At 48.4% G+C, this 18,402-nt stretch overlaps 1 protein-coding gene across 1 annotated transcript; it reads left to right on the plus strand.

Moving 5' to 3' along the window:
* Positions 1-5,242: 5,242 nt before the first annotated feature.
* Positions 5,243-17,514, plus strand: LOC142473123 (keratin, type I cytoskeletal 12-like). Its single transcript, XM_075580284.1, has 8 exons — positions 5,243-6,135; positions 7,514-7,596; positions 8,585-8,741; positions 9,741-9,899; positions 10,331-10,456; positions 11,074-11,288; positions 12,028-12,092; positions 17,281-17,514. The coding sequence occupies exons 1-8, from the start codon at positions 5,407-5,409 to the stop codon at positions 17,376-17,378; spliced, it is 1,632 nt and encodes a 543-aa protein (XP_075436399.1). The 5' UTR covers positions 5,243-5,406; the 3' UTR covers positions 17,379-17,514.
* The last annotated feature ends 888 nt before the right edge of the window (positions 17,515-18,402 follow it).

Raw genomic sequence — 18,402 nt, forward strand, 5'->3', positions numbered from 1 at the left:
CTCACTTGGTCTACTGGTTTTGTTCAAAGTGACCGCCTGCCATTTTCTCCGCGTCGATGACCGGTCTCTATCAAACGTTGGTCGTATGTGCATGATAGCGAGGACATACACCACTGCTAATAACCCCACACAGGCACCACAATCACATTCTGCTAAACGGTAGCCAACATCCAAAAGACATCTAAGAAGGCCTTCCCCGTGTACCAAATAGTACCACTCAAAATGATGTTATAACCATGAATACATGCACATAACTCTGCTGATGAATGACCACCCTTTGTAGAGATTGTGATGGGGAAGTCTACTCACTTCCAGAGTTTGGTGAGACCTTAGAGCAGGGGTAGACCACAAGACATACCTCAAGGGCCGTATGTGCGGTCCTGGCATCCTCATAAGGGCCACACGTTGCCGACATAGATATATATATATGGGGCACAGGGCAGAAGGGACATTGCAGATGTTGGTAGGAGCTTCTGCCGCCCAGCCAGCTTCTTAATGCCATTGATATGGTCCCACTCATCTCCTTTCCGTTAGATGTTAGTGAGGAGCACGGCCATTGGCATGGTCCATCTGCTATCCCTTCACCTCGGGGCTCTCTGATACGAGAACACACGAGTCTCCCCAAAGAGCGTCTCCCCAAAGAGCATCATCCCACCATGCTTCCCCCCTCACTGCTCCCGTCCACTAAGACAGTGTGGACAGGGCTAATTTAATCAAGAAAGGATAGGCACAGATTAAAAAACCTGGAGCTGGTCACCTCACCATCCCCCCGCCCCCCCGTCCCCCCATCCCCCTGCCCCCCGTTACCTAGATCAGTAAGGTTAATGCATTACCGTCAATGTCCAGAAGGAGGCTCAGCGAGTAAAGGACACTGACTCGACAAAACGATGATACTGAGTGTTCTGGACCAAGCACAGCCTGAGAGATGAGTAGGGGCAGGTTAACTCAATCCCATATATCAAGCGAGGGAAACTTCTCACTGGCTGAAGTGTTTATTTGGGGCAACAACATACAAATAAAAAGGGGGGGAAGTACCGAGGGAATACTGGGACATGAGAGCAATGGAGGAGGAAGGGGAGCGATGGAGGGGAAGGGGCAGAGATGGAGGGGAAGGGGAGCGATGGAGGGGAGGGGGAGCGATGGAGGGGAGGGGAAGAGATGGAGGGGAAGGGGAGCGATGAGGGAAGTGGGATAAATGCAGGATATAGGAATAGGTAAAAATCCGTAACTTTCCCAGGATAGGAGAGATGACAGCTCCGGATGGCTGCTGTTACTAAGAGACAGCATGCTGGTCTGGGCTGCTGGGAAATTAACTGGGACATTAACCCCTAGGAAGGGCAGGGGGCGCCGTCCAGCCTGGTAAAAAGGGATCGAAACATTGTTGCAACAGCGAGGCTGAGGGGCGCAGGCAGGGAACACACACTCCTGTTCCAGGGCAGTGAGTGTGAAGCAGGGGAGCCTGGTTCAATTCCCAGTGTCGGCTCCTTGTGACCTTGGGCAAGTCACTTTATCGCCCTGTGCCTCAGGCACCAAAAAACCATAGATTGTGTCTGTACTAACGAATGCGCAGCGCCCTGGATAAGGACGCACTATAAATGGTCTTATAAATAAATACATTATATGCAGACCCAACAGTCAAAATACATCCCGTTAGCAGTGCCAGAAGGAAAACAATGCAGGGTATCACAATGAGATAGGGTACATCATCCCTAACTGTGGGGTTACACCCCATCCTGGCCCTGCAGAAGCCTTATTTCAGGGTCTGGGTGTATGGCCTAACTAACGTATCGTTACCTTGTCTGCGTTTGCCTTAACTTTACGCCGCTTCTGCGTGTAGTTACCACGAACGACTGCAACGTTGTTTCCCGGTCGGAAACATAACTTAGAGCTGCAGACCAAGCAATATCCTACATGTGTGGGGTTTTTCTTTATATAAATCCGTTCTGTTCAATGAGAATATACTTTTTTTTTTTTAAACAACTCTGAATAACAGTTTTATCGTATTATGCAACAAGCATTTTCTGTCACTATAGCAACTATTTACAAAGTCACATCCCCTTCCTCTTCTGAAACAGGTTCTGGCACGCCCCTTTTTGAGCCCTGCCCTCTCTCTAGCAGTGCACCAGTTGTATCTAGCGACTGCCTGGTCACATAATCTTCCCCACAGAACTTTGCATCTTTAGTCCTCTTCCGCTACACTGACGGACATTTAGTGAACCCCCCCAGCCGAATCTTCGCCAATCGATCACAGGAGAACGGATCGATCGGCAACTGAGCTAATTACTTATTGTGTGGATTGTATTGATATTACATATTAAAGGGAGAACATTTTATTTTATTTAAACCGGCAACTCGGACAGCTGCTTTACTGTTACGTTATTGGCCGGTCACGGTAGCACACTAAGGGGCTTGGTCCACATCTGCTGAAAAATAGCCGTAGGCGTCCAAAATTCCCCCGCCGATGCGAAAATAACAACACGAACGTCCTGTCCGTGTCTGCATTGGAAGGTAAAAGTGGTCCGTTCTGCAAGATGAAATCCCTCATCCCGATTCTAATTAAGCACGTTAACCGCTTCTTCTCCCCACCACACCCTCCAAAACAGGCATCGCCCGGGCACCGAGAACAACAATGTCTCTCTCCGTTTGAACGATTGATTTGCTCGTTTTCCTGTTGACGCTTATTTCCTTCCACCGGAACGAATGGATAAAACGTTGTCTTGACCCCGTGTGAACGCGTCACCCACGGCCGTCTCATGCCCCGTACACCTGTAGCGCGACTCGCTGCCTTCGGAGCCGCGGCTGAAGAAGCAAAAACCCATGGAAAGGGGGGAACGGTCTTCGGGCGCCAGAGTTGCCGGGGGATGCGTACACACAGCTCGCCCCCTGGTGGCTGAGTCAGGTAGACTTGATGTTACGAATCGGAGTTTAAACAGATGCACAAAAAGGGTCACATGAATGGGAAGTAAAGGCGTGCTAAAGCTTAGCACCGTGTTGCAGATCTGGGCCTAAGTGGGTCATTCTATACACGCCGAAATGGGCGTTTGGGCTGTTCTTTTGACCTTTTGACTTAGCTGGGGATTTTCGCCCAAAAATCTCCAAAACTCCCGCTTTGGCGCATGTATTGTATCGTATGTCTTTATTTACGTAGCGCCATTAATGTCCATAGCATGTACAATAAGGCCGCTGAAACGTATGATAATGGTGCCAGCCATTGAGTTTTGGAGCCGTGAACACTTGTAAAACCCGTTACCTGATGCCTTCAGAACCTCTTGTCTCTCTGCGTTGTCTCGAGGTAACATGTTGTGCGCTTCAAAAAGTGTACAAAATGTGGTCGCGAAACGCGTAGGATTGGATCCTAGAGGCTGAGCTGTGCACGCAGTAACGGAGTCCTCACCTGTCCCAATATCTGTAGCTCCAAGCCGGACATTCCACGTTGGCGGGCATCGGGAGCTTCAGTGGAGCAGCATTCTATCGACAAGCTACGGGACGGCAGGAGGACGTTTCCATGAGAGCGAGTGTGAGACGTACCTTGTCCTTGTTAACTCTTGAGAAGACATTGTGTTACACTCCCGGGCGTTTTGCACTCTTCTACAAACTGTTCCTCGATGTGACATGCCGGTCATTGACATGGCTGTTCCTCATTTAAAATATGATGATTGTAACCCCTCTTTATTGCCCCCCCCCTACGGTGGTATGAAGATACCAGGGGCGAGGGGCCCGGAGACCGCCTCCCCTGCGTATGAGAGAGAATAATCAGCTGTGGTCAGACAACGTAGAGTGACACACATCTTTTGTATAACAATACTTTATATAGGGAGCACAATAATCACATTCATCCTTGATATCGGAAGAACCTGGATAATACTTAATACCACTTTATATTGAGTCTCTCTTACTCAGTGGGTGCCGCCGGCATAGCGTTGGAGCCCATGGGGGAGGAATGGTGGTGATGGCGGTGTGTTTATAGGTTCCTCTCTCAGAGTGTTGTTACCTGAGTGCTATGAGAAAGGATTCTTCAGGACAGTAGAGGTGACCCCCTGGATGTAGTTCCACGTGTCTTAATCACTGCATCAGAGCCCCCCCTGGGTATTAGGTCCCCCCCCTTTTTGCCAGTATATGTTTTATCCTTGACTATCCCAGCTACTTCTGGTACTTGTTCTCTGTTGGTCCGGAAAGGCTCTGCTACCATGCAAGCCCGATCCAGGGCAGTCCTCCTTCTCTCTGGGGTCTCTGCAGCTCTGCTCTCTCCCACCGTGCTCCTGCTAGCCTCTCTCGCTATTCTCTCCTCTTTTCTGGGGTCTCGGTGTCCTGTGATCTCCGTCCTTTCCTTGGCCTCACAGCCCTTGGCATGCCCCCTCCATACGCTCATGTGGATGCAAAGGGGGTGTTACACGATCGTGAAATTATTGTATCGTGTTCTCGATGCAGCTCGGATTTTCAAACAAGTTCCGGAGAAGGCATCTGGATCAAGGACCCGAAGGTGCCTTCAAAGTTAAATATGGTCCAGATTGACTTTTCAAAGACGACATCCCATGGAGCTGTCCCAATGAAACATTCCAGCTCGGGTAGGCAAGATTAGGACTTGTGCATCCCAACACGGCCATGTATTATTTGGGGCCCCAGGAGTAGGGCTTCATTTCCAAATTCCGTTCCTTCTTAGATATGGTTGTCCTATAAACAAGGTCTTAATAGCCAGTGAGAACATTCCAATGACGGCAATTTACTTTGCAGCTTCAGTGAGTTCCTCAGGTTCTCTGCCAACGATGCTATTAAAGTGCACGTGCCAGCCCTGTGATCTACCTATTCTGGTAATCACCACCTTTCAGAGAGAGAAAAAATTGCTACCTATAATTTTGTGGGGATTTTATAGCAATATCATTTTTTTTTATTGTTTGAGGTCATTCTAGGTTGACACCATCTACGAAGCATGAGCTCTACATGTGGCAATGTGCTTCATAAAAGGCCATTCTGATGGCAGCAGGTGTAAGACGGGATGCCTTCCTCTGAACAAGACAGGTACATCATAGGTTATTTATAACGATTTACACCAACAGCCAAATAATAGTGGCACATCATAAAAAAATTAAATGATTATTGTAATAAATCTCTAACTGTACTCCACCTCGATTTTTGAAACATGACACATCCCTAGGCACTGACGGCCCAGTTTTAAGGAGAATGGTCCCAGAGTCAGCTATTAACTTGGTGTATACCGTACCCTAATAAACAATTATGGGCAAGGGCTGTTCGGTTGGCAAACATGGTAGCGCTTAAGGTGTGATGGAATCCAGCCATGTAACACCTACTTTATTTGGTATATAATGCTTCCACGTCTCCTTCAGTTTTACATTGCTCAGTTGAGGAACGTTGCTACACTTGAAAAGCGCCACCCTACTCTTGAAGACGATGTCTTTCAAAGGAGCTGCCAGTGGAAACGCTGGATCTGCTAGGTCATCCAGAGCAAACGACAGCTATGCGGAGAGAACCAAGTCTTCAGACGAACGGTTTGCTGGTGGATCTAACATCACCGATGAGTATACGGCAGGGTCTTGGGGGGGCAGTGCTATTAGCGGCTCAGGTGGTGTTAAAGGAGGACCTCATGGGTATGCTTCTGGTTATGGAGGTAGCTATAGAGAGACGTCTAGTAGTACCCATAGAGGAAGTTCAGCTGGTGGGCAAAGAGGAAGCTTGGGAGGAAGTCTAAGCGATGTCTCAGGCGGAGGTTTTCCTGGTGGAAATTCTGCTGGTGGACGTAAAGGAGGCATTGGAGGAAGTTTAAGTAGTGTCTCGGGAAGTAGGTTTTCTGGTGGGCAAAGAGGAGGTGGTGGAGAAAGTTTCAGTGAAGCCTCAGGAGGTGGGCTCTATGGAGGCAGTTCAGCCACAGGACAAAGTGGAGGCTATGGAGGTCAGTTTTCCGGAGGTTATGGGGGAGGTGATGGTCTTCTCTCAGGTGGAGAGAAGGAAACCATGCAGAATCTTAACAACCGCCTGTCCACCTACCTGGACAAGGTGCGGGCCTTGGAGGAAGCCAATTCGCAACTCGAGAGCAACATAAAACAGTGGTATGCCAATCAGAAACCCGAAACAGTGGACAACAGCAAGTATTATCGGACCATCGAAGACCTCAAGAACAAGGTAAGGCATCTCTCAACCGAGCATCCAGAACAGTGCGATATTAACTGCCCCTGTGTACTGCTCTTAAAGGGGCAATAAAGTTTGCATTGTTTGTTTGTTTTTGTTGGTGTTTTAACTGATGCAGCAGGGGCGGGTTCAACATATGGCCGCCCGTTTCAAAAGAGGAAGTGCTGGGGACTTTGCAAAACGGTTCCAATTATTAGTTTAATACAGGGGGTGCACAACTCCAGTCCTCAAACGCCCCCCCCCCCCCAATGGGTCAGGCTCAATCAGTCCCTGCTTCAGCACAGGTGGCTCAACCAGTCCCTGCTTCAGCACAGGTGGCTCAATCAGTCCCTGCTTCAGCGCAGGTGGCTCAATCAGTCCCTGCTTCAGCACAGGTGGCTCAATCAGTCCCTGCTTCAGCGCAGGTGGCTCAAGCACAGCCACCTGTGCTGAAGCTGGGATATCCTGAAAACCTGGCCTGTTGGGTGGGGGGGCGATGGGGTGCTTGAGCACCCCTGGTTTAATGCACCCCTGATTTAATGCACCCCTGGTTTAGAGTTGAGCACCCCTGGTTTAATGCATTATTTCGGCTGTGATGAGTATTAAAGAGTAGCAGGGAATGCAGCAGCTATTCTGCAGCACTGCACAACGTTAAATCTACTTTAAAAAAATCACACGTAACGCTCATTAAAAACGTAACGCTCATTAAAAATGGCGTAAGGCGTGGGGGCAGGGGGAACGCAGCAGGTATTATCAAATACTACACAACAGATTGATTAAACATGTAGGATTTTGAATGTATTGCTGCTTCGATTTTAAAAAAATGACAAAATATTTCACCAAATATGTACCAAGATGCACTTCGGCATGAAGCGTTGCCCTGATCAAATCTACCATATGACTTCTATACTTTTAATTCAGGGGTTCTCAACCTTTTCTGAGAACACACCTCCCCAAACACATCCCCATTCTCCCACTCACCATCGCCCTTATTCCCAACGCGCTCCACATTCTCCCCCCTCCCTTGTCACATAGCACACTCATCCCCCTTTCTCTACCACACGCGCCTCATTCACAGCACCTGCGATCCGCCCTCTCCTCGCGCTCTCTTCCGGGTTCCCGGGGGGGGGGCGGGGGGGCTGCGAGAGGAGAGCGAGCAGAGGCGGAACGCGTCAGCTCAGCAGTTGGCAGAGTCTTTCCCCTACACCATTAGCAGGAGTTTGCAGCACTGCTGTAGTTATGATATAACCCAAACCTACAGATTAAAAATATGCCTGGTACTTCAAAACATATAAATAAACAAAATACAGCATCTTCAAAGCGTAACATTAACAAAATACTCTTTGCTTATTAATTTTAGTTGGGGTTTTTTATGGGCTTTCTTGTTTCTTAGATAATCGCTGCCACGTTGGATAATAACAGGATCCTTCTGCAAATTGACAATGCCCGATTGGCTGCTGAGGACTTTAAAATGAAGTGAGTAGAAATATGTATTATTTACATAGCGCCATTAATGTACGCAGCGCGTCACAGCAGTAATACACGGGACAATCATATAAATAACAAATAATACAAATAACACATAAAGGGAAGAAGCGCTTCCGACATAAAAGTGACACTTAGGAAAAAAGAGTCCCTGCCCCGAAGAGCTTACAATCTAATTGGTAAGAAGGGAGGAACATACAGCGACAGAAGGAGGGTGTTCTGGGAAGTGCGTCTGCAGGTGGGGTCACGATAGGGCAGCTAAAGTGCTGCCGAAGGACAGCATGTCTCGGGGGGGCGGCCAATCCTGGCGACCCTTTCTTTATATTTTTTAATATGTGTGAAGCAGGGGGTCTCCGAAGCTGGACTCCGTTAGTTTCAGCTCCCGGGGGGGAACCACCAGCTCACCCCAGATACTTACCTCTGTAGGGGGCGCTGGTATCTTTTGTGCTGTTTAAATGTCCCCCGTCCTGTGGGCCAATAGGAAACCGGGATGTCGCCCCTTGCGGCTTCCTATTGGCCCGCGTGGTGAGGGACGTTGAAACACGAAGGAGATACCGTAGCCATCTTCGAGGTCTGTATCTTGGGCAGCAACGGGTCCCCCGGAGATGAAATGAACGAGGTTCAGCTCTGGAGACCACCTGCTTCCGACCAACTTTTTTTTAATGGTCCCTAGGAGTGCTCGTGACGTGGGAGTTGTAGATACAAAATAGGTGGACGGCCTTAATCGTTCTTGCCGAAGGGCGGCACGGAACCCAGTTTTGGAGCCTACTTTAGCTAACCCTTCTGGGCATCTTATATGCTTCTGAAACCAAGAACGTTCTTTTTTTTCCCCACCTGAAAACAAGAATTTGTATTCACCACGTGTACATAAAGAGCTTCTGTGTTGGTCCTCTAAAAGTAGGCACTGTAGCACCTGGAAATATCTAATAACTGGGGGGCAACTAAAATAGCTTACTTCCCTACTACTCCTGTTCTGAAGGTACGAGAGTGAGCTGTGCCTGCGGCAAAGCGTCGAGATGGACATCGGCGGACTCCGCAAAGTCCTCGATGACTTAACCCTGACCAAGGCGAGCCTGGAGACGCAGATCGAAAGCCTGACCGAGGAGCTGGCGTACCTCAAGAAAAATCACGAGGAGGTGAGAAAACACGAGTTTCTTCAGCCACGTATACGCGATATAAAAACGAACATTTTTTTTTTATGCCACCACAAGGGCGGCGAGATTGGGATCACGAGTTCCACGCAGAGCCTGAAATATGGGTTGGGCAGAAAGAGCAAGATCCATAAGCCAGGCTCGGGGATGGAGTTAGCCTCGACCTCAGGTCATTCCGCTTCTAAAGCACGTACAGTTATGACCGTTTTGACCGTTAAACCGGGCGGTTTGTCACTTTTTATAGACGCGGTTTATAAGCGATTTGTAATAGAGAATAGGGTTTCCCCCCCCACACACACACACACACACACACACTTCATTCTGCTACTTTTGTACACGCCAAACAAGCGCGGTGTGGCACTGACAAATTCGGAGCTACTAGAATAGGACCCCTTAGAGCTTCTACGTCCATAAGAGAGTTATGTAGGGTCAAAAGGTGCCATATATAGACTATTATGCTCTGAACTACAAGTACGTGCGTGTGCTAGTATGAGGGACTGTCTTATTAATAATAATAATTATTATTATTATTATTATAAGTCCAAAGTGATGCACTGTGAGAGCTCGTTTGCATGTCATTACCCAGAATCCCTTGCTGCAGTGGAAGCGCTGTATGCCAAGACAGTCGTGCTCAACTGCAGTCCCCAAGACCCCCCCCCCCAAAAAAAAAGTTAAGTTAGGCATTAAGGATATCCCAGCTTCAGCACAGGGGGCTCAATCAGTCCTTGTTTCAGAACAGGTGGCTCAGTCTTTGACTGCGCCACTGATTGAGCCACCTGTGCTGAAGCAGGGATATCCTGAAAACCTGACTTGTTGGGGGAGGATCTTGAGGGCTGAAGTTGAGCCCCCCCTGTGCTAAGGGATAACGGGGGAGCAGGTGGTCGACCTGCCCGAGAATGGGCTGACAACACAGGATTCTTTTTATATCTGCTTTCCCCCGCCCCCCCAAAAAATAACAGCTTTCCCCCTTTCGTGTGCATACAGGAGATGCAAGGCTTGCGAGGCCTCACGTCCGACGTGAGCGTGCAGCTGAACGCCGCGCCGGCGGAGAATATCCTCGGCGTCTTAAATGACATGCGAGCGCAGTACGAGACGCTGGCCGAGGAGAATCGGAAAAAGGCAGAGGAGGAGTTCAATCAGAAGGTGACCAATGAAGACCCAGGTCCAATGTGCGGGTTGCTGGTGAAGAGCCAACACAACATGGACAACCAAACTCCTCAAAGTGCAGGTCTCCTCTAGGACAAGAGGTACGACGTAGGGCTCTACTCACAAGTCCACCGCAATTCTTCATGGATGGTGACAGCCGAGAACAGAGGATGAACAACGTTTCCGGTCCCGCATGGACCTTTCATCAGGAGGTCCATACTGGACCTGAAACGTTGTTTCTCCTCTGCTCTTTGCTGCCACCATCAATGAAGAATCGCATGGTGAACTTGTGAGTAGAGCTTCTGCGTTGTACCTCTTGTCCTAGAGGAGACCTGCACTTTGAGGAGTTTGGTTGACCAACACAGACCACAACGCCCGGTACGTGTCCTGACGGTAACTCGTCTTGGTTTTCTTGCCTATCGTTGCAGACCAGTGAACTGAAGACGGAGATGTCCCAGCACAGCGAGCAGCTCGAGTCCAGCAAGCGGGAGGTCACCGAGCTGAGACGGACCTTCCAGACCTTGGAGATAGACCTTCAGACTCAAGTTGCCATGGTACGCCAGGGCTGTGTCACGGGGAATTGGTTATGCCCGGCCACGCTTCGGTGTCACGTGGCATGGTCGTGCAACGGTGTCTTGGGCGTGTCACTAAGAGGACACCAGTGGCACCTTTTCAGACACACGTTCTAGTGATGTAGCGCCATTGGAGGGTTTGGGTTCCTCCAAGAGGGGGCCGACTCCAGTCCTCGAAGGGCCACCGCCAGGTTAGGTTTTCAGGATATCCCTGCTTCAGCACAGGTGGCTAAATAAGCGGCTCAGCCGTTGATTGACCCCTCCCCCCCCCCCCCCCCGTGCTGAAGCTGGGATATCCGGAAAACCCTTGGTGGCCCTTGAGGGCTGGAGTTGGCCCACCCCTGTAGTAGAGCACAGGGGGCTCAATCGGTCCTTGCTGCAGCACAGGCGGCTCAATCAGTGGCTCAGTCTCCGACTGAGCCACTGATTGAGCCGCCTGTGCTGAAGCAGGGATACCCTGAAAACCCAACCTGTTGGTGGCCCTTGAGAGCCGGAATTGGCCCCCCTGCTCTAGTCCATGACATCTATGTCAAATGTACAAAATGAATACAAATGACCCCCCCCCCCCCCCCAAAAAAATAACGTGTCTCCAAATCTAGAGGAACGCCCTGGAGAACACGCTGGCGGAAACGGAAGGCCGGTATTGCACCCAGCTGGGGCAGATACAGGGCGTGATAAGCCAACTGGAGGACCAGCTGTCTGAGCTCCGGTGTGACGCGGAGAGCCAATCCACGGAGTATAAGCTGCTCCTGGACATCAAGACCCGGCTGGAGAACGAGATCGAGATGTACCGGCGCCTGTTGGATGGAGAAGGGTGAGCAGGGGCCGTGGGGGGGGGGGTCATAGGGGGCAGATCCTGGGTGGGGGTTGTCTGGCTATAACCCACTGACCAGCTTCATAGCCAGCGATCAGCCTTCGCACTGATGAGACAAAAACGGTGGGAAAAGCTGTCTGTGAGTGGGTTGGCTGGCTTTGCATTTCTCTAACCCAGGAGGTGCTGAAAAGCCGGAGTGGGATGTTAAGGTATGGGGTTAATTTAAGGGGGTTTTAGCGGTTAGGGTTTAATTTAAGGGGTTTTAGCGGTTAGGGTTTAATTTAAGGGGTTTTAGCGGTTAGGGTTTAATTTAAGGGGTTTTAGCGGTTAGGGTAGGGGGTTCATTTCAGGCGTTTAGGATAAGGGCTTAGGGCAGGGGGGGTTTTAAGGTACGGGTTAACCCTAGGGACTTACCTTAGCGACAAAGCGGTCGAGGGCGACAGGTCACGGCGGCGCGGTGAGTGGCGCCGGCGGTCATCGAGAACAAAAGGTCCCAGGCCTCTGAAAAAGCTGTGTACGGCTTACAGGGGGATCCCTGTTACAACGGGCAAGAAGCCAAAGCAGAAGTGCGAGTTGCTCACTGGCGTGTCGTTACCCAGAATCCCTGGCAGCATTGGAAGCACAGCGTGCTGACAGATAGCAGGGAAGGGCATTGCCACATTGGTTATAAGTATGCTGCGTTTTCTATTTGTCAATGAAACTAAAGCCCCCCTTTTTTTTTGTTTTGTTTTTCACGCAGTGGTTTTAATTACGGGGATTGGTCGTCAAGAAGAGAAGTGAAAGCGGAACCCGCTCCCGTTCCGGGTAAATACGTTTCATTTTCACAAATATTCCCAAAAGTCGGAGGCCTGCAATGATTAGCACGACGATGCGAGACGGTCTGTGTATTGCGTTGGCGTTGGGCGCGTTGGTACACGTTATGGGGGGCGGGAGGGGGTTTATATACGTTTCCGAAATGAACTGAAATAGTCTTAGGCTGAGGCCCCTGCTGTGATCCCCGCTCTGTGCAGAGCCGTGGGGGGGGGGGGGGAGGGGGGCGTGACGGGGGCGCGTCCATGACATCACCCGGCAGGTTCGCTCTCATTGGCTGAACCCGCCGGGGGGGTGGGGGGGGGCGTGGACAGCGCTCCATCACCAGTTCTGAAGACAACGGGGACCTAGCCTAACGCAGTGGCAACAATACTCTACGTAAACCGGGCCTGTTTATTAGCACTGTATATATATTTATTTGCCAGTGGTGTTGGGCGTAAGAAAAGGTTGGACATGTTTTTTAGAAAGGAAAGGTATACAGGGATATACCAAATAAGTAACACGGGAAGGACGCTGATCCAGGGACTAATCCGATTACTGGGGTCAGGAAGGAATTTATTTTTCCCCTTATGAGATATCATTGGATGATATGACTCTGGGGTTGTGTGTTTGCCTTCCTCTGGATCAATAAGTCAGTATAGATATAGGATAAAGTATCTGTCGTCTAAATTTAGCATAGGTTGAACTTGATGGACGTACGTCTTTTTTCAACCTCATCTACTATGTAACGATGTAACGATGTAACGATGTAACGATGTAACGATGTTACTATGTAACGATGTAACAATGTTACTATGTAACGATGTAACGATGTAACGATGTAACGATGTAACGATGTTACTATGTAACGATGTAACAATGTTACTATGTAACGATGTAACGATGTTACTATGTAACGATGTAACAATGTTACTATGTAACGATGTAACGATGTAACGATGTAACGATGTTACTATGTAACGATGTAACAATGTTACTATGTAACGATGTAACGATGTAACGATGTAACGATGTAACGATGTTACTATGTAACGATGTAACGATGTTACTATGTAACGATGTAACGATGTAACGATGTAACGATGTAACGATGTTACTATGTAACGATGTAACAATGTTACGATGTAACGATGTAACGATGTAACGATGTAACGATGTAACGATGTTACTATGTAACGATGTAACAATGTTACTATGTAACGATGTAACGATGTTACTATGTAACGATGTAACAATGTTACTATGTAACGATGTAACGATGTAACGATGTAACGATGTTACTATGTAACGATGTAACGATGTTACTATGTAACGATGTAACAATGTTACTATGTAACGATGTAACAATGTTACTATGTAACGATGTACAGTAACTACAGTATGTAACGATGTAACGATGTAACTATGTTACTATGTAACTATGTAACGATGTAACGATATTACTATGTAACGATGTAACGATGTAACGATGTAACTATGTTACTATGTAACTATGTAACGATGTTACTATGTAACTATGTAACGATGTAACGATATTACTATGTAACGATGTAACTATGTAACGATGTAACGATGTAACTATGTTACTATGTTAGAGCTTCTGAAATCGACCTATGAATCTTATTGGCTCTTCAGCAGTCAGTGTCTGGTTTATTGACACACTGCGCTCATTTGCATGCCATTACCCAGAATCCCTGTCTGCAGTGGCAGCACTGAGCGATAGCGGAGAAAGGGAGCGTGTGGCAGCCACAAGTGGGATTCTTATTTCCTTCAGTGGCAATAAATCCTCTCGCCACACGGGGTCAGTGTGGAGTGGCAGGTGTAGGGATACATTCCTTCCTGAGACGCAGGAAGCGTGGGGGGCGAGCAGTGTCACCGCCTGCCACCTCACCAGCTCTGCGTCTTGGTTATTAGCATGCATCCGTATCGCGCGGAACAATCGTGCGCTGTGTTTGACGCGGATCGCGACGCCGGTTACTCCAAGATAAATAGCTCGGTCTGTAACTGCTGCTAGTGACCTGATCCCAAGTAGCATGTGGACACAAGCAGTGTGTCGATACATTGGCGCTGTGATTCACTTCCAAACAGGGTCGCCAGGCGGCTTCCCCAAAAATACTGGACACAGTGGTGAAAGGTGTGACACGCTCAGGACACACAGACGTGCTTGAGAGACACACACACACACGTGTTTGAGACACACACATCTCTTCGCTCTGCGCTCCATGCTGTTTCCTCCTCTCCTTGGCCCCACCCTCAGGCTCCTGACGCTTCCTCCTGATTGGCTGCTGCTTCTGGGTAATACAGTCAATCAGGATGGAGGACCCTGCCCAGCCCCCTAGCAGCAGCCCTGCTCTCTCCCTGCTCGGGGAAAATCCTGTGGGCTCCCCCCCCCAAGCCGGTCAGGTCACAATGTCCAGAGAGGTAATGCCGGTATACACATACATGTCCAGAGAGGTAATACCGGTATACACATACACGCCCAGAGAGGTAATACCGGTATACACATACAGTACACACCCAGAGAGGTAATACCGGTATACACATACACACCCAGAGAGGTAATACCGGTATACACATACACGCCCAGAGAAGTAATACCGGTATACAGATACACGCCCAGAGAGGTAATACCGGTATACACATACACGCCCAGAGAGGTAATACCGGTATACACATAAACGCCCAGAGAGGTAATACCGGTATACACATACACGCCCAGAGAGGTAATACCGGTATACACATACACGCCCAGAGAGGTAATACCGGTATACACATACACACCCAGAGAGGTAATACCGGTATACACATACACGCCCAGAGAGGTAATACCGGTATACACATACACGCCCAGAGAGGTAATACCGGTATACACATACACGCCCAGAGAGGTAATACCGGTATACACATACATGTCCAGAGAGGTAATACCGGTATACACATACATGTCCAGAGAGGTAATACCGGTATAATCATACATGTCCAGAGAGGTAATACAGTATACACATACACACCCAGAGAGGTAATACCGGTATACACAGACACGCCCAGAGAGGTAATACCGGTATATACATACACGCCCAGAGAGGTAATACCGGTATACACATACACGCCCAGAGAGGTAATACCGGTATACACATACACGCCCAGAGAGGTAATACCGGTATACACATACACACCCAGAGAGGTAATATCGGTATACACATACACGCCCAGAGAGGTAATAACGGTATACACATACATGTCCAGAGAGGTAATACCGGTATAATCATACATGTCCAGAGAGGTAATACCGGTATAATCATACATGTCCAGAGAGGTAATACCGGTATAATCATACATGTCCAGAGAGGTAATGCCGGTATACACATACATGTCCAGAGAGGTAATACCGGTATAATCATACATGTCCAGAGAGGTAATACCGGTATACACATACACGCCCAGAGAGGTAATACCGGTATACACATACACACCCAGAGAGGTAATACCGGTATACACATACACACCCAGAGAGGTAATACCGGTATACACATACACGCCCAGAGAAGTAATACCGGTATACAGATACACGCCCAGAGAGGTAATACCGGTATACACATACACGCCCAGAGAGGTAATACCGGTATACACATAAACGCCCAGAGAGGTAATACCGGTATACACATACACGCCCAGAGAGGTAATACCGGTATACACATACACGCCCAGAGAGGTAATACCGGTATACACATACACACCCAGAGAGGTAATACCGGTATACACATACACGCCCAGAGAGGTAATACCGGTATACACATACACGCCCAGAGAGGTAATACCGGTATACACATACACGCCCAGAGAGGTAATACCGGTATACACATACATGTCCTGAGAGGTAATACCGGTATACACATACATGTCCAGAGAGGTAATACCGGTATAATCATACATGTCCAGAGAGGTAATACAGTATACACATACACACCCAGAGAGGTAATACCGGTATACACAGACACGCCCAGAGAGGTAATACCGGTATATACATACACGCCCAGAGAGGTAATACCGGTATACACATACACGCCCAGAGAGGTAATACCGGTATACACATACACGCCCAGAGAGGTAATACCGGTATACACATACACACCCAGAGAGGTAATATCGGTATACACATACACGCCCAGAGAGGTAATAACGGTATACACATACATGTCCAGAGAGGTAATACCGGTATACACGTACACGCCCAGAGAGGTAATACCAGTATACACATACACGCCCAGAGAGGTAATACCGGTATAATCATACATGTCCAGAGAGGTAATACCGGTATAATCATACATGTCCAGAGAGGTAATACCGGTATAATCATACATGTCCAGAGAGGTAATACCGGTATAATCATACATGTCCAGAGAGGTAATCCCGGTATACACATACATGTCCAGAGAGGTAATACCGGTATAATCATACATGTCCAGAGAGGTAATTCCGGTATACACATACATGTCCAGAGAGGTAATACCGGTATAATCATACATGTCCAGAGAAGTAATACCGGTATACACATACACGCCCAGAGAGGTAATACCGGTATACACATACATGTCCAGAGAGGTAATACCGGTATAATCATACATGTCCAGAGAGGTAATACCGGTATAATCATACATATCCAGAGAGGTAATGCCGGTATACACATACATGTCCAGAGAGGTAATACCGGTATAATCATACATGTCCAGAGAGGTAATACCGGTATAATCATACATGTCCAGAGAGGTAATGCCGGTATACACATACATGTCCAGAGAGGTAATACCGGTATAATCATACATGTCCAGAGAGGTAATGCCGGTATACACATACATGTCCAGAGAGGTAATACCGGTATAATCATACATGTCCAGAGAAGTAATACCGGTATACACATACACGCCCAGAGAGGTAATACCGGTATAATCATACATGTCCAGAGAGGTAATACCGGTATAGACATACATGTCCAGAGAGGTAATACCGGTATACACATACATGTCCAGTATTACCTTTTTTACTGGACAGTGTCCAAATACAGGTCAGTCCGGTTCTATACTGGACACCTGGACACCCTACGTACAAAATGCAGTAACTCACCCGCAAAACAGGAACTGGCTGCCGTTGATTTACATTTTCTGTTCACACTTTTCATTTGTAGATCCCACAAAAAGCAGACTCGTGACCACGATTATCGAGGACAGGGTGAACGGCAGAGTTGTGTCGACAAAAGTGGACAAGGTCGAACAGAAGATCTAAGAACCAGCAGGAAGCATCTTCAGGAACTCCGGAAGGAACGGGCTTGAGACAGGAGAATTGTCACCTGGCTAACCTCCCCCATTACCCATTACCCACCACTGCCCCCTCATCTCACCCCCTCACCCCCCCCCCCCACAACCACGCAGTAAGTGCCCTCTCCTTCAGCAAGAAGCCAAGGCAAGGGTACCACCTTTGCAGGTGCCTTGAAGAAGAAGTGCTTACCTGTCTATAACATACCTTACCTGTACTGTAGAGGTGTTGAGGGCTGGGGAGCAGGTTGACGTAGTGACTAAGTACCCCCTACAGCTGACATTTCTTGAAGATAATTCCTTCCCTGGGGTGGCGGTATTTATGCTGTGGGAGTACTTTGCACACACGATGTTCTCATCATACGGATATGTCATTCCTATGTGTGTAGAGAACGGCAGATTCGGCCTGTAGGGGGCCATTCCTCTCCCGTAGGGGACCATTCCTCTCCCGTAGTGGGTTAAAAGCCCCAGGTAGAATAACCCCAGTCTTTTCCCTATAAACCAGGATTGACACTGCGTATTATGGGGTCAATTCTTCAGGTTCAGAAGGAGGTGTAATGCTCTGAGGGACGCTTCCAACAGCAAATACTTTAATATGTAGTGTACAAGTGACAATATCCTGCCCCAAGCGTGTCCAGCCTTCCAGGAGTTCATACAAAGTATTTAGCTATAGTCACCAACAACATATGCAACTCATACCACGTCTTCTGTCTCACACACACGTGCAACCCATACCACGTCTTCTGTCTCACACACACGTGCAACTCATACCACGTCTTCTGTCTCACACACACGTGCAACTCATACCACGTCTTCTGTCTCACACAACACGTGCAACTCATACCACGTCTTCTGTCTCACACGCGCAACTCATACCACGTCTTCTGTCTCACACACATGTGCAACTCATACCATGTGTTCTGTCTCACACAACATGGGCAACTCATACCACGTCTTCTGTCTCACACACACGTGCAACTCATGCCACGTCTTCT

The sequence above is a fragment of the Ascaphus truei genome, chromosome 23 (assembly GCF_040206685.1).
Source record: "Ascaphus truei isolate aAscTru1 chromosome 23, aAscTru1.hap1, whole genome shotgun sequence".
Lineage (NCBI taxonomy): Eukaryota > Metazoa > Chordata > Amphibia > Anura > Ascaphidae > Ascaphus > Ascaphus truei.

Bases quoted from the DNA above. Each gene is read 5' to 3' on its own strand.
- LOC142473123 (XM_075580284.1), top strand. From the start codon at position 5,407: ATGTCTTTCAAAGGAGCTGCCAGTGGAAACGCTGGATCTGCTAGGTCA. The intron at 6,136-7,513 runs GTAAGGCATCTC...CTTGTTTCTTAG, and splicing joins TCGAAGACCTCAAGAACAAG to ATAATCGCTGCCACGTTGGA. The intron at 9,900-10,330 runs GTGACCAATGAA...CTATCGTTGCAG, and splicing joins AGGAGGAGTTCAATCAGAAG to ACCAGTGAACTGAAGACGGA.